Consider the following 13139-nt stretch of genomic DNA (forward strand, 5'->3'; position numbering starts at 1 on the left):
CATTTACGTTTTTCACATTTTGTAAAGTTGTTCTCCAAAAACAATCAGTCTTGCTAATTCCAAAACAATATTTTCAAATTAAAATCACAAAAAGAAATAAATAAACAATAGAAAACATCTGATTGAATGTCGATGAATGAGAAGAAGAAGAGTTGCAAGAGATTGCAAGAAGAAATTTTTCCAGCAAGAATTTGCAAACTCTCACTGAAAGAACTGTCAAAATTTCTCTCTCCAACCGCTCTCTTTTGCAGAACTTTCGGGTTAACAGACGACTTCCAGTAACAATTTGTAACAATTGTTACAAATTTTAGGGTAACCAGACACACCTAATATCATGCTAACGTATAACATTACAATCCCAGTAACATTTACTCAAGAAGAAGTTACTGGGAAAAAGTAAAAAAGATGTAAGTTCGGCCAGGCCTAACATTGAATACCCTCCATTATTTATATCGAATTTGGCAATATTAAAAAAATAAAGTCCGTTAAAAATTCTGTTGAAATCTTACAAAACCCATTACAATATTCTAATGCGAAATTAAAAAAAAAAAATCGGTGTCATAGGCTGTAGTATCCATTACGAACTTTAAACATCATGGAAATATATATAGACCTATATAGAGACAATTCTCTTTCAGAATTTTTCTGAGAATTCCATTGAGGATTTTAAGACAATTGCATTAAAAATGTGGCTAAAATCATCAAAATACCGAATATCGGGGGACCACCTTGTGTAGTCTTTCAGACGATTCTATTAACAAATATGACTAAAATCATCAAAAAACGAATATTGGGAGGTACCGTTATGTGGGGGATACTCGATATCGTGGGCCTATATAGACAATTCTCTTTCAGAGGGTGAAGCAATCACGAAGAACTCCTTATGTAGAATTTCAGACAATTCTATTGAAATATGTGGCTAAATTAATAAAATCAGAATATCGGAGGTACCGTTATATGTGGGCTATACAATATCGTGGATACAATACCGATGGATAATGTCGCTAAAACATCAAAATACCAAACTTAAGGAGGACCCATTATATGGGTGCTATATGCAATTTTCAACTGAATACTACACATTTGGAACTTCATATTTGAAACATTTCCGGTATTAACCTTCTACATATACAGGGTGAGATAAAAAAAACTGCAACAAAGTCAAACAGCATAATTTTTACATTTTCTTTTTAAATTTTATTGAATGAAAGCAAAAAATGTCGGAAATAGCATCAAATTTTAGAATAAGTTTAGATTTGTTCGAATTGGTCACCTTTGGTACGAATTATGGCCTTCAATCGGCCAATGAAACCGTCATACGCTGCTCGAATTTTGTTCTGCCTTATTTTGACCCATTCCCGGCGAAGCGCTTGCTTGGAGTTATCGACACTTTGGTATTTTTAGTGTCAACCTTGCTTTCCAAAATACTACAGACACAATAGTCTAACGGTTTGGTATCCGGAGATTTGGAGACCATTGTAGGCTGGAAATTAAGCGAGGAACCCCATTTTGTAATCATTCTTGGGTGGCGCGGGCTGAGTGCGATGGTGCTGAGTCCTGTTGGAATGTCCAAGGTCTACGGCCAAAATGTTTGCGTGCCCAAGACTTTAATATTCGCATTTATTCTAATGCCACGGTCGATTAATACGAGTGGATAGCGACCATCGGCTGTTATGGTGGTCCACACCATCACCATGGCCGGCGCTTGAGTTCTTGTGGTCAACTGAAGGTGCACATTTTCAGCTGACCTCTTTGCCAAGTAAACAGGATCCACGATCATTTTGTTTGTTTACAAACTGCTGGACAACGAATGTTTTCTCATCGGAGAAACCCAAATTCGGCAGTTCACCACTTTCTGCCAAGCGAAACAACTCTTTAGCTCTTTTGAGTCTAATTTCTTTCTGTTGCAGTGTAAGTTCTTGCACTTTTTGGAATTCCAATGGTATACCACGAGCTCATTTTTCCTTATTTGTCGAATATAATATTGTGATATGTTCAGCTCGCGAGCTATTTTTCGTCCACTGCGATCAAGTCGCTTCTTTACTTTTCGAACCATTTCGGCTGATGTTACTGTTTTCCGTCCACTTCCTTGACGTCGGACTACGCTGGTTTTCCAGCCAAATATAAAGAAATCACACTATCACGCTTGAATTCCATCACGAATAACTTTTTTTCTGGACAATTCTCACCAAAATGTTTTTGTGCGCTTGTAAAAATTATATTGAGCTGCCAGTGGAATAGTTTTAACAGCTGTCTGACGAGTGACTTAGAAATGACAGCAGTCTGAAGTTGGTTGGAGTTTTATTCATCTCACCCTGTACAAGCAAGTTCTGGCTAGAATAAAGTCTGCCAAGTTTGGACTAATTCCGTTCAGAAACAGCTTTTACTCTGATATATATTTTACCTTCTAATAGTCATAACATGCACTCTATAGCAATGATATTCAAATATAGAGGTCACATGCAACATACGAATTCCTCCATTAAATTTGGTGCAAATCGATTTAGTTATAGTTCCAGCCCAATTTAAATTTTTACCATTCTAAAGTAGTAGCAGGCAACAATAACAAGTATAGTGGATATGATTTACTTTTCATACATAGTTGTGTATGTACCATATATCGGCCACGCCCGACATTTGTTATTTCTTTAGTGATTGTTTATTGTTTAATATTGTACATTTAAAATTTTGATCAATTTTGGTAAAAGTTGCAAAATTGTATTGTGTGTATTAGGGTTATGACTTTTTTACAACCTCACGAAAGCTGATAAATAAAGCTTTTAGCAATGAAAGAAGTTAAATCTTTACAAAGAATGAAATTAAATATTTACTGACCCAAGGATTAATCTCGCTAGGAGTTTGCCCTTATTACGGCAGGAGTTGTAGCAACTTTCTATGTAAAGAGAGACTTTTCTAAATATTCAAATGGAATAAGTGTTATTTTAGACCTTAATAGGTAAAAGTTGATTCATTCGTGATACGGAAAATCATTTTAGAGAAATTCCAACAAGTCATAGCCCTATTGTATGAATGTACAGACAACCATATAGATTTTAATAAACATATGTGCACATTTGTATGTACTTGTATTTACAATACATGGCGATATAATTATGAACGAATGAAATAAAAAACACTATTCCAAATAAGTTTTTTTAATTTTAATTAAATCAAAAATTTGAAAATATTTGGAATGGTATTTTTCCTTCGCCTTTATCTCGTATCGCCACATCGAAACAGAAACAATAGAAATAGTTTTTGTTTATAACAATAACATATACGAAACAAGTTATGGTCTAGACCAATTATACAATTTGTTTCAACACAGGACCAAGACCAATACATATAATGTAGTATTTAAGTAAACTATGAATTTGTAATATAATTTTTTTAGTATAGAACTAATAAAAATTATAATAAATAAAAAGTATACGTACATAATAGAAAATGGTGTTTTGTTACATACAAAGTATGGCCCAATTTTTATAGAAAAAGTTTTTTTTTAACATTTACGACTTTTTTGGACTTTAAAGTGCTCTATATTACCTTAAATGCTCGCACCGGTAGCTCCTTACAAATCGGAATGTATGGCAGCCATGATAGATCAGTTATCGCCTTAAAAAGTTTCAAATAAGCGAAGCTTAAATGATACAAAGCGCAACAAAAGAATAGCCATTTTGCGATTTAAAAGAAAATTGAGGAGAAAGTGGCAATCGCTGAGAATGACGTTAAAAAAAAAAAACTTTTTACTGGAAAAGTCAGGCAGGAAAGTGGTAGCATCATTAACAGATTCTGCTTGTATATTTTGTGTATACATTTCTGTAAACCTTTAAACCCAACGTTTTTTAACCTACAGGTTTTGTGTTATTATATCGTCAGCCATATAGCATAATACGGCCAAATAGTGCCTCATCAAAATAACGGCTTTAGACCCTAGGTCTCTTTAGACCAAATCCGTTTAAGGACGTTGTCCGTCCGTCTGTCTGACTGTGCACGAGAACTCTCGAAATGAGTATGCGATTTAATCCAAACTTGGAACATCGCAATATTATTGTAAAACATAGAAAGAGAAAGGATAATCCGATTTTGCTCCAACTTTGCCAGTCGTCATATTTTGCATCAGTGCTAGGTCAGGTGCGAAAATTGACAATATCGATCACCTCCATCAAGTACCTACCCACAAAGTGTCATAATTTTGAATAAATATAACTCTCATAAAATGGGATGTTAGAGTCTGATTGTTTTCAAATTACACACATCACAATATATTTATTATTCCAAATACTGGTGGAATGTATCGGTCTACTCCTTCTGCTACTTCCCCACAAGGATCAAAATTTTGAACATTCATGAAGCTCATAAAACACGAAATTAACATCCGATTCCATTTAGACATGGCACATCTCAATATTTCCATCAGCAGAAGATCTGTTATAAAAATGGTAGAGATCGGACTATTCCTTCTGGTACTTCCTCCACATAGGACTCATGAAAGGCAAATAAGCATCTAACTCTCTTCAAATTTCACACAGTCAAATATTTTTGCAAATGCAAGATCTGTTGTGAAGATGATATACATCTGCCAACCTCTTCTTGTACCTCACCCACAATAGGTCACAATTTGCAATACTTATATCTGTCATAAATTTCGAAACAAGTCGGCAATTCTTTACAACATGCCATATCTAAATATTTCTCTTAACCAGAAATATAATATGAATATATAATTTATCGGAATTTATGGTTTCGCAAAAAATGCGATTTTTTCAAATTTTGCACATACCAATATTTGTATCTGTATTAGATGAAGCATGAAAATGGAATGCTTCTGTCCACTATATCTGTTTCCTCACGCATATTACCACATTTTCCAAAAAATTGCGCATATCTCATATAAAGTATAGGAAGTATTTGTTATAGTCCAAATCTGGCACGTTTGAAATTTTTTTTCAGTCTTAGGTCAGAATTAGTCAATATTGTGCAACTGCTTCAGAATTGGTCAATATTGTTCAACTGCTTCAGAACCTCCCCCATAAAGGGTTAACAATTTGAATAATCATACCTCAAGGCTGGGGGCATGCATCTGTCCGCAAAACCGACTGATACTATTTTACTTGTTTTCGATATGTAAATTGATACACATAAAGGTTGTGGTATAACTCATATAGCTTTTTGAAAATCTTAATCACTTTTGGTTCCGCCCTCATAAGTAAAAAATAAACAAATAAATTTCACGTCCAATTTTCCAAGCTTGACATATTGATCTCGGCTCACGCTGAAAATACCAAAGGAGTGGATTTTGTATTTGCGTTATTGAAATGACTGTAGAGTCTTTCACCTAAGGAAATGAGCCTAGAGTTTCTAGTAATTTTTATTATTTCTGGTCAATTGTTAATTTTTATAATTTCTTTAATACATTCACAAATGTCAAATACCACTATATTTTAATTATTAACAAACACTTTGGCTTTTTAACTGCTTTGAATTTCTATAGCTTTATTCTTTTTACATTTTCAAAGTGTTAGTATGTGTAAATTCTTATTTTCAAAAGTATACTTAAATATAAACATAAATTACCATTATAAACAATTACCTATTGTAAGTGTAACCATAGACAAAAAATTGTAATATTAATTATATACTAATGTCCAACATCTTCAGTGGCTTTTTCCGAAGACGTTTTCTTTTCCTCTTTCACCTTGTCCACATAAATATTAAGAATTGCTTCAATGCCCGGATATAAAACAAAATTTGTTGTGCGAATCTTTTTGTCTATTAAATATGACGTTACTGAGTCCGTATTAAATGCCAAATCCAAAGCATCGTTGTGTGTTACTTTATCGATATGACTACGAGGAATTTTAATGCAACAATTTTCAAAGCCGTTTACTTTGATAGCCAAATCCAACTGGTAGTGTTGATCAATTTCGGGCCACTTCTGTGACAATACATCTTTGTCCCACTGTAACTCGGTTGATGATGAATTAATGCGATTACTGGCAGAAGCAAACTTGGACCACAACTCCGACGCGAAATGTGGAGCCATAGGTGCCAACATAATAATTTGTGAGGCCAAAGCACGTTCATACTGTTTGCTGTAACGCATAACAGGTTTAGCGACGCGCTTTAAAAATAAAACATTAATTATGTATTGTTGATGTGAAATAAACTAAAAAGTAAAAAATATTTTCAAAAACTTACTCTTAGCGAATTTGTAAGGCCCTGCATTTTGGATATAGCCACACTTAGCTGATGAGTGTGACGATAATTGAATGTGGCACCCTTAACGTAGAAATTTCTGGCATCAAACATTTTGTCCTCCTCTTCTTGGAATTCTTTGGAATTAATATCAGCTTTGACTTCTTCCGGGGAAGATCGTAATTCGCAGAACTCATTTACTGTTAGCCAAAGGCGTTTCTGCCAATTCAGAATCCCGGGAAATGCTAGAAAACAGTTATATAAAAAAATTAAATATTGAACTCGGACGCCTGCAACAACGAATAATATATGTATACACTATTTAGATCAGTAATTAAAGCTGATTTTAAATACTGATCTGACCCTACTGTAACAATAGGTGTTAACTTATTTTCAATCGTATAATATACTTACTCGCACTGGACCAATTCCTGTGTGAAGTGGGTGCCACATCGGCCAATATGATCAGTCGCGTGGTATCAGTTCCATAATCTCGAAACATGTCGGTAGGATCAACCCCATTCATTTTTGATTTAGACATTTTCTCCCATGTCATTACCACTGGTTCTTTGGTTTCCTTCAAAACTGCCTGGTTCTTTTTGCTATTTACAATCTCAACTTCATGCTCTTGTACGTAACGTCCACTGCCTTTAACGCGGAATGAACGGCCCATCACCATTCCCTGGACTAGTAGGCGTGAAAATGGTTCGGAACAGTTTACAAGACCTTGTGAATGTAGAAAATGGTTCATGAAGCGAGCATAATACAAATGCAAGACGGCGTGTTCCTTCCCTCCAATGTACAAATCGACTGGCATAACTTTAGATATGACATTTTCATCGAATATACTTTTTGTATTTTCTGGATCCAAAAAACGCAAATAATACCAGGAAGAGTCTACAAACGTATCCATGGTATCTGACTCCCTTATGGCATTTGGGTTTTGACATTTGGGACAGGTGCATTTAAGTGCCTCTTCGCGATTTTTATCAATTTCTGATTTTTCCGGCAGTATAACAGGGAGGTCTTCGTCAGGAACTGGAACTACACCGCACATATCACAGTGTATAACGGGTATTGGTGTTCCCCAGTAACGCTGTCTTGATATTAGCCAGTCTTGTAGTTTTGACGATACTTTATAACCTCCCAATCTTAGTCTCTTGGCGGTTTCCAACACCTGTAGTCGCATTTGTTCTACATTTTTCTTTTCAATTTTCAACTCCTCATTTGCGAAGAAAGATAAACTCAAAGACTCTTGTAATTCTTTATCCTCATCCCGAAAACTAGGCGCAGCTAAATATACATCACACTTATCCGCAAATACTGGTGCATCACTAAATATAACCGGCATTATGGTACCTGTAAAAGGATTTTCAATTGTAATGCTAAACGAGTTGCTTTTGTCTTTGGCCAGATAGTGGCTGGTTTTAAGTACAACAAACGCATTTGGATCTTTAAAATGCTCAGGATTTGCCGTCCACAATCTCAAAATAATGGATGCCGATGTCAATAATTGGAAGCCATAACCATCACATTCTCCTATCCAATGTCTTTGCAGATTTATTATATCGCGCCAATCGATAAGTGTTGGGTCATCCAAACCGTCCAAAAGTTGTTCAGCGAATGCAGTAGTTTTTATAAACCACTGCTTCAAAAGTTTCTTCTCCACCTTTGCTCCCGATCTCCACGAACAACCATTGGCGTCCACTTGCTCATCTGCCAGTACAGTCTTGTCAATGGGATCCCAGTTTACCAGAGCTTCATTCTGATAAGCTAATCCTTCTTTGTGCAGCATGAGAAACAACTTTTGTGTCCATCGATAGTACTCTGGGCTACATGTCGACATTTCATGTTTCCAATCAAAGGAACATCCCAAATCTTCTAATTGTTTCTTCATTTGGGCAATATTATGTTCCGTCCATACTTTCGGCTCAATGCCACGCTGTATTGCTGCATTCTCAGCAGGCAAACCAAAAGCGTCCCATCCAATTGGCTGGAAGACATTAAAGCCACACATACGCTGAAATCGTGCCACAGTATCGCTGATAGTATATACTCGCACATGGCCCATATGTAAATTTCCCGAGGGATAGGGAAACATCGACAGAACGTAAAACTTATTGTCCAATCCTTTTAGATCAAAGTTACCCTGACCAAGAGAACTTCTCCAATGCTGTTCGATGCGATGTTTTACATCTTTTGTCAGTTCTGAACTCTAATTGTAAAAAATAGGAGATGAACTGATTGCATCACTTGAATATAGTCGACTTACTTTAGATTCCGTACAAGCCTGCGTCAGCCATCGTCTTCTGGAGATGTTAGTTATTTGTTGTAATAGACCTTTCCGTAGAAATATATTCATATTAATGTTACTTTAATTAATAAATTTCGAAAGAATGATGCTAAACAAAAACAATTATATAGTCGATAGTCTAGCGGCTTAAAAAAAGAAAAATATGTAAACAGCTGTTCTCGCATATGAATTTGATTGTAATAGATTAAACAATCCATATGACATTAGGGCCGTCTTTTTTCGCTATTGTAAAAATGCCTTTAAAAAATTGAAAAATTTTTTCTAAAGTTGGGAATACATAAAAGTTATATTTTGATATTCCTAAATTTGAGCATGTATCACTTCAGTGGTCAGTTAAAAATTCATTATGTATGTAATTCATCCCGTAGAATTTAAAAAAAAATAATTTATTTTGACATATTATTGCTATGTAAGTATATGCAACATGTAATGATTTTTATAAATGCAATGTGTAATATTCTAGCTTTTTAAAACAAATTAAAGTAATTGTAGATATTTGTATGTTGTTAATTATACCCTCTGCCATATGGCTAGTTAAATATAAATACGGTTATAATGTGCCTAGTCGAAATAACGATTTTAGACCCTAGATATCTTTGGACCAAATCAGTTTCAAGACATTTGGAGCCGATCTAGTGATGTTCTCGAATTTAATCCAAACTTGGTACACCGTAATATCCTTGTCAAACTTAGATTGAGATCGGAAATTGGCAATATCGGTCTTCTCCTTCTGGTACTTCCCCCCAAAAGGTCGAAATTCTCACAAAATACATTTTTTGCACAGAAAGAGAAACGATAATCAGATTTTGTTTGAACTTTGCAAATCCTAATATTTGCGTCAGTTCTAGGTCAGGTGCGAAAATGGATAATATCGGCCCACTCCATCAAGTACCTACCCCACAAAGGGTCAAAATAGGGAATAATTACAACTCTTATAAAATGTGATGTAAGAGTCCGATTGTTTTCAAATTTCACACATCCGAATATTTTTATTAACCCAAGGTCTGGTGTTAAGATCAGTGTTGCCGTTTTGGGCGTTTCCGTCCAAATTTGGGCGGAAAAAAGATAAATTTTGTGGTTTGGGCGGATTTTTTCCATATTGGGTACAAATTTATTTTTCATTGTTTATTTTTACGTAATTTAATTTTTTTATTACTAACTGAATTTTATATTTTTTTATTGAGATGAATCGTAATTTATTTTATGGATTTTTATTAAGCTTTTTAATAATATATATGTGATACCCTACAACACTACAATATGTTAGAAGTCCCCTCATGTCCAAATCCATTTTGGAAAATTTCGCTTTTGAAATTATGTCACGGAGCACTGCCCAGATATTACCCTTAGCATTTTGACCAGGGACATTTTCCCAATATTTATGCACTCCGTCGTGCAGTTAGTTTTTGTGATCCATTTTACGGCTAAATATATTACAATGGCCATCCAAAATGCCAGAATTCTTCCCTGTGCTTACCTATCTTCTCAGGCGTGTCGATTGGCTTCAATTGTGCGATCAGGAAATTTTTTTCTGTTTTTGGCTCATTTAAACCCCTAAATATTTTGCGATCATCTCCAAAAGCAAGAGGCCCCTCTGTGTCTCCAAATTTAGACTCATCTATATGATTTGCTTGTCTACGATATTTGGCTTATTCGTCAACGAAATCAACATAAAAAAGCCAGAAGTTCGCCTATTGTATATCGCCTGTAAGTAATGTTGGTATTTTTTTACACAAAAGTAGTGGTCCATTCTACCCGCTTCCTAAGCTCTAACTTCATGCGAGATTTCGTGTCCCTAGGTTTATATTTGGGACCTTTATAACGGCTGCAAAATCAGGAACATTTTGAGTTGCTGGCCAATTTCAACCCCTAAATATATTGCGAACATCTTTGAAAACAATAGGGCTTGCCCTTCTGAGCCCAAACCTACCCTTGTGAAAATTTTCGTGAGGATCGAACGATAATTGCAATCTGTATATAAATAATAACCCTAAAGTGAAAAAATATTACAAAACAAATACTGTCACAAAATACTACAAAATCTATATGAACATCATTATTGGTATCTTTTTATGCGATTTTTTAGTATTTATACTTTAATGCCACAAGGGCATTCTAAATTGACAAAATTTGTCAAAATCGCTATAGCCATTCTGAAGATATAAGCATTCTAGCTGACATCCCCTTTCTTTGTATATATACATTGTATATATTTCTCTATATATATATCCGATATTTTTACTATCGGCATCTACGTAACGGTCAGAATTGACCTGTTCGTCTATTTGTGATTTCGCCGGCAGTAAAAATATTCGCGGATTAATGGAAAATTTGACTTTTATTTATCGCAAATGCTATGGTCTACTAAGCCACTAAATATTACCCAATGACCATCAAAATTGGAAGGCTTCTGCCCGGTCCAAAATCTAGCCCCATGCTAAATTTCTATATATCTATCTAAAATTGTGAAGATCGGGCCATAATTGCGACCTATAGAGTGATTACAAATTAACATGGACAGACGGACTGACGGACATATATAGCTAGATCGACTCAGCTCAAATATATAGATAATATATATAATATATATATATATATATATATATATATATATATATATATATATATATATATATATATATATATAGTATAGTTTATAGTTTATATATATATATATATATATATATATATATATATATATATATATATATATATTAACTATAAACTATACTATAGAAAAAACTATATATAAAAACTTGAAGTAAAATAACATAAAATTTTTATTATCTCTAATGTATTTAATACATAGAATGTAATGAAACTTGAGTACCTTTTTATGTATAGTGTAAAATTTGCAATAAAATTTACTTGAATACAAACTACATATAAATTATTCAACTTTCTACAGTTTGGGCGGGTATGGTCGATTTTGGGCGGTTTTTATAAAAAATTTGGACTGAAATAAAAATTTCAAACGGCAACACTGGTTAAGATGGGCAATATCGGTCGACTCCTTCTAGTACCTCCCCCACAAGAGGTTTAAATGTTTAAAGAAAATATTTTACTGCACAGAAAGAGAACGGATGATCCAATATTCAAAATCCTAATATTTGTGTCAGTGCTTGGTAAGGTGCGAAAATGGACAATATTGGTCCACTTCATCAAGTACCTCCCCCACAAAAGGAAAAACTTTTGAAAAATAAAAACTCTTATATATATATATATATATATATATATATATATATATATATATATATATATATATATATATATATATATATATATATAAACTATACTATAGAAAAAACTATATATAAAAACTTGAAGTAAAATAACATAAAATTTTTATTATCTCTAATGTATTTAATACATAGAATGTAATGAAACTTGAGTACCTTTTTATGTATAGTGTAAAATTTTCAATAAAATTTACTTGAATACAAACTACATATAAATTATTCAACTTTTTACAGTTTGGGCGGATATGGTCGATTTTGGGCGGTTTTTATAAAAAATTTGGACTGAAATAAAAATTTCAAACGGCAACACTGGTTAAGATGGGCAATATCGGTCGACTCCTTCTAGTACCTCCCCCACAAGAGGTTTAAATGTTTAAAGAAAATATTTTACTGCACAGAAAGAGAACGGATGATCCAATATTCCAAATCCTAATATTTGCGTCAGTGCTTGGTCAGGTGCGAAAATGGACAATATTGGTCCACTTCATCAAGTACCTCCCCCACAAAAGGAAAAACTTTTGAAAAATAAAAACTCTTATAAGACGTGATGTAAGAGTCCAATTATCTTCAAATTACACACATCACAATATTTTTATTAATCCAAGGTCTGGTGTGAAAAAGAAATACATCAGTCCACTCCTTCTAGTACCTCCTTCACAAAGGGTCAAAATTTTGAATATATATGAAGCTCATAAAACATGAGGTTTTCCCATAGAGTACAAAATTATGGAAATAGAACGCTCAAAGAAAGCGAAATAAGCATCGAACACTCTTCAAATTTCACACATACAAACATATATCTGTTGTGAAGATGATATATATCGGCGAACCCCTTCTGGTACCTCACCAGCAAAGGATCACAATTTTCACTTATTTTATATGTCATAACATGCGAAACAAATCAGGGACTCTTTAAAACTTGCTTAATATTTCTTTCAACCAGAAACCTGAGATGAATTGTAATTTATAATTTCGCATTAAATTGGATATAAATGTGCGTTTTGTTTGTAATTTTACCCATATCAATATTTTTATATGTATTAACATTTATTAACTGTTTAACATTTATGTCAGCACGCCACGTCCAATATTTTCGGCCCAATAGACAATATTGGCCCATTCCTTCGGAACCCACTCCACAGAGGGTTAAATAATCGAACATTGGCTGATAGTGCACATCTGTCGGCAAAACCGACTGATATTTTTTAACTTGTTATATCATTAATATTACAATTTTCATTCAAAGTTTGAACTTTTTGTGTAAATGTTGATATTTTTAATACATTTTGGTACTGTTCTGTTTTTAAGCACTGATTTGCAAAATAAAATCGATACAAAAATTTTGAAAAAAGTGAAATTTGTTTCTGTGGAAATTTCAAATCGTGGAC

The 13139-nt window shown here is 33.8% G+C and overlaps 1 protein-coding gene across 1 annotated transcript; it reads right to left on the reverse strand.

The window, feature by feature from the left end:
- Window positions 1-5468: 5468 nt before the first annotated feature.
- Window positions 5469-8634, reverse strand: LOC101887502 (leucine--tRNA ligase, mitochondrial). The gene is made up of 4 exons (XM_005182242.4): window positions 8471-8634; window positions 6613-8413; window positions 6202-6443; window positions 5469-6124 (listed from the first exon to the last, which is right to left on the reverse strand). Exons 1-4 carry the CDS (start codon window positions 8558-8560, stop codon window positions 5642-5644), a joined length of 2616 nt encoding a protein of 871 aa, XP_005182299.1. The 5' UTR covers window positions 8561-8634; the 3' UTR covers window positions 5469-5641.
- Window positions 8635-13139: the final 4505 nt, after the last annotated feature.

This window comes from Musca domestica, unplaced genomic scaffold, assembly GCF_030504385.1.
Source record: "Musca domestica strain aabys unplaced genomic scaffold, Musca_domestica.polishedcontigs.V.1.1 29, whole genome shotgun sequence".
Taxonomy (NCBI): Eukaryota; Metazoa; Arthropoda; class Insecta; order Diptera; family Muscidae; genus Musca; species Musca domestica.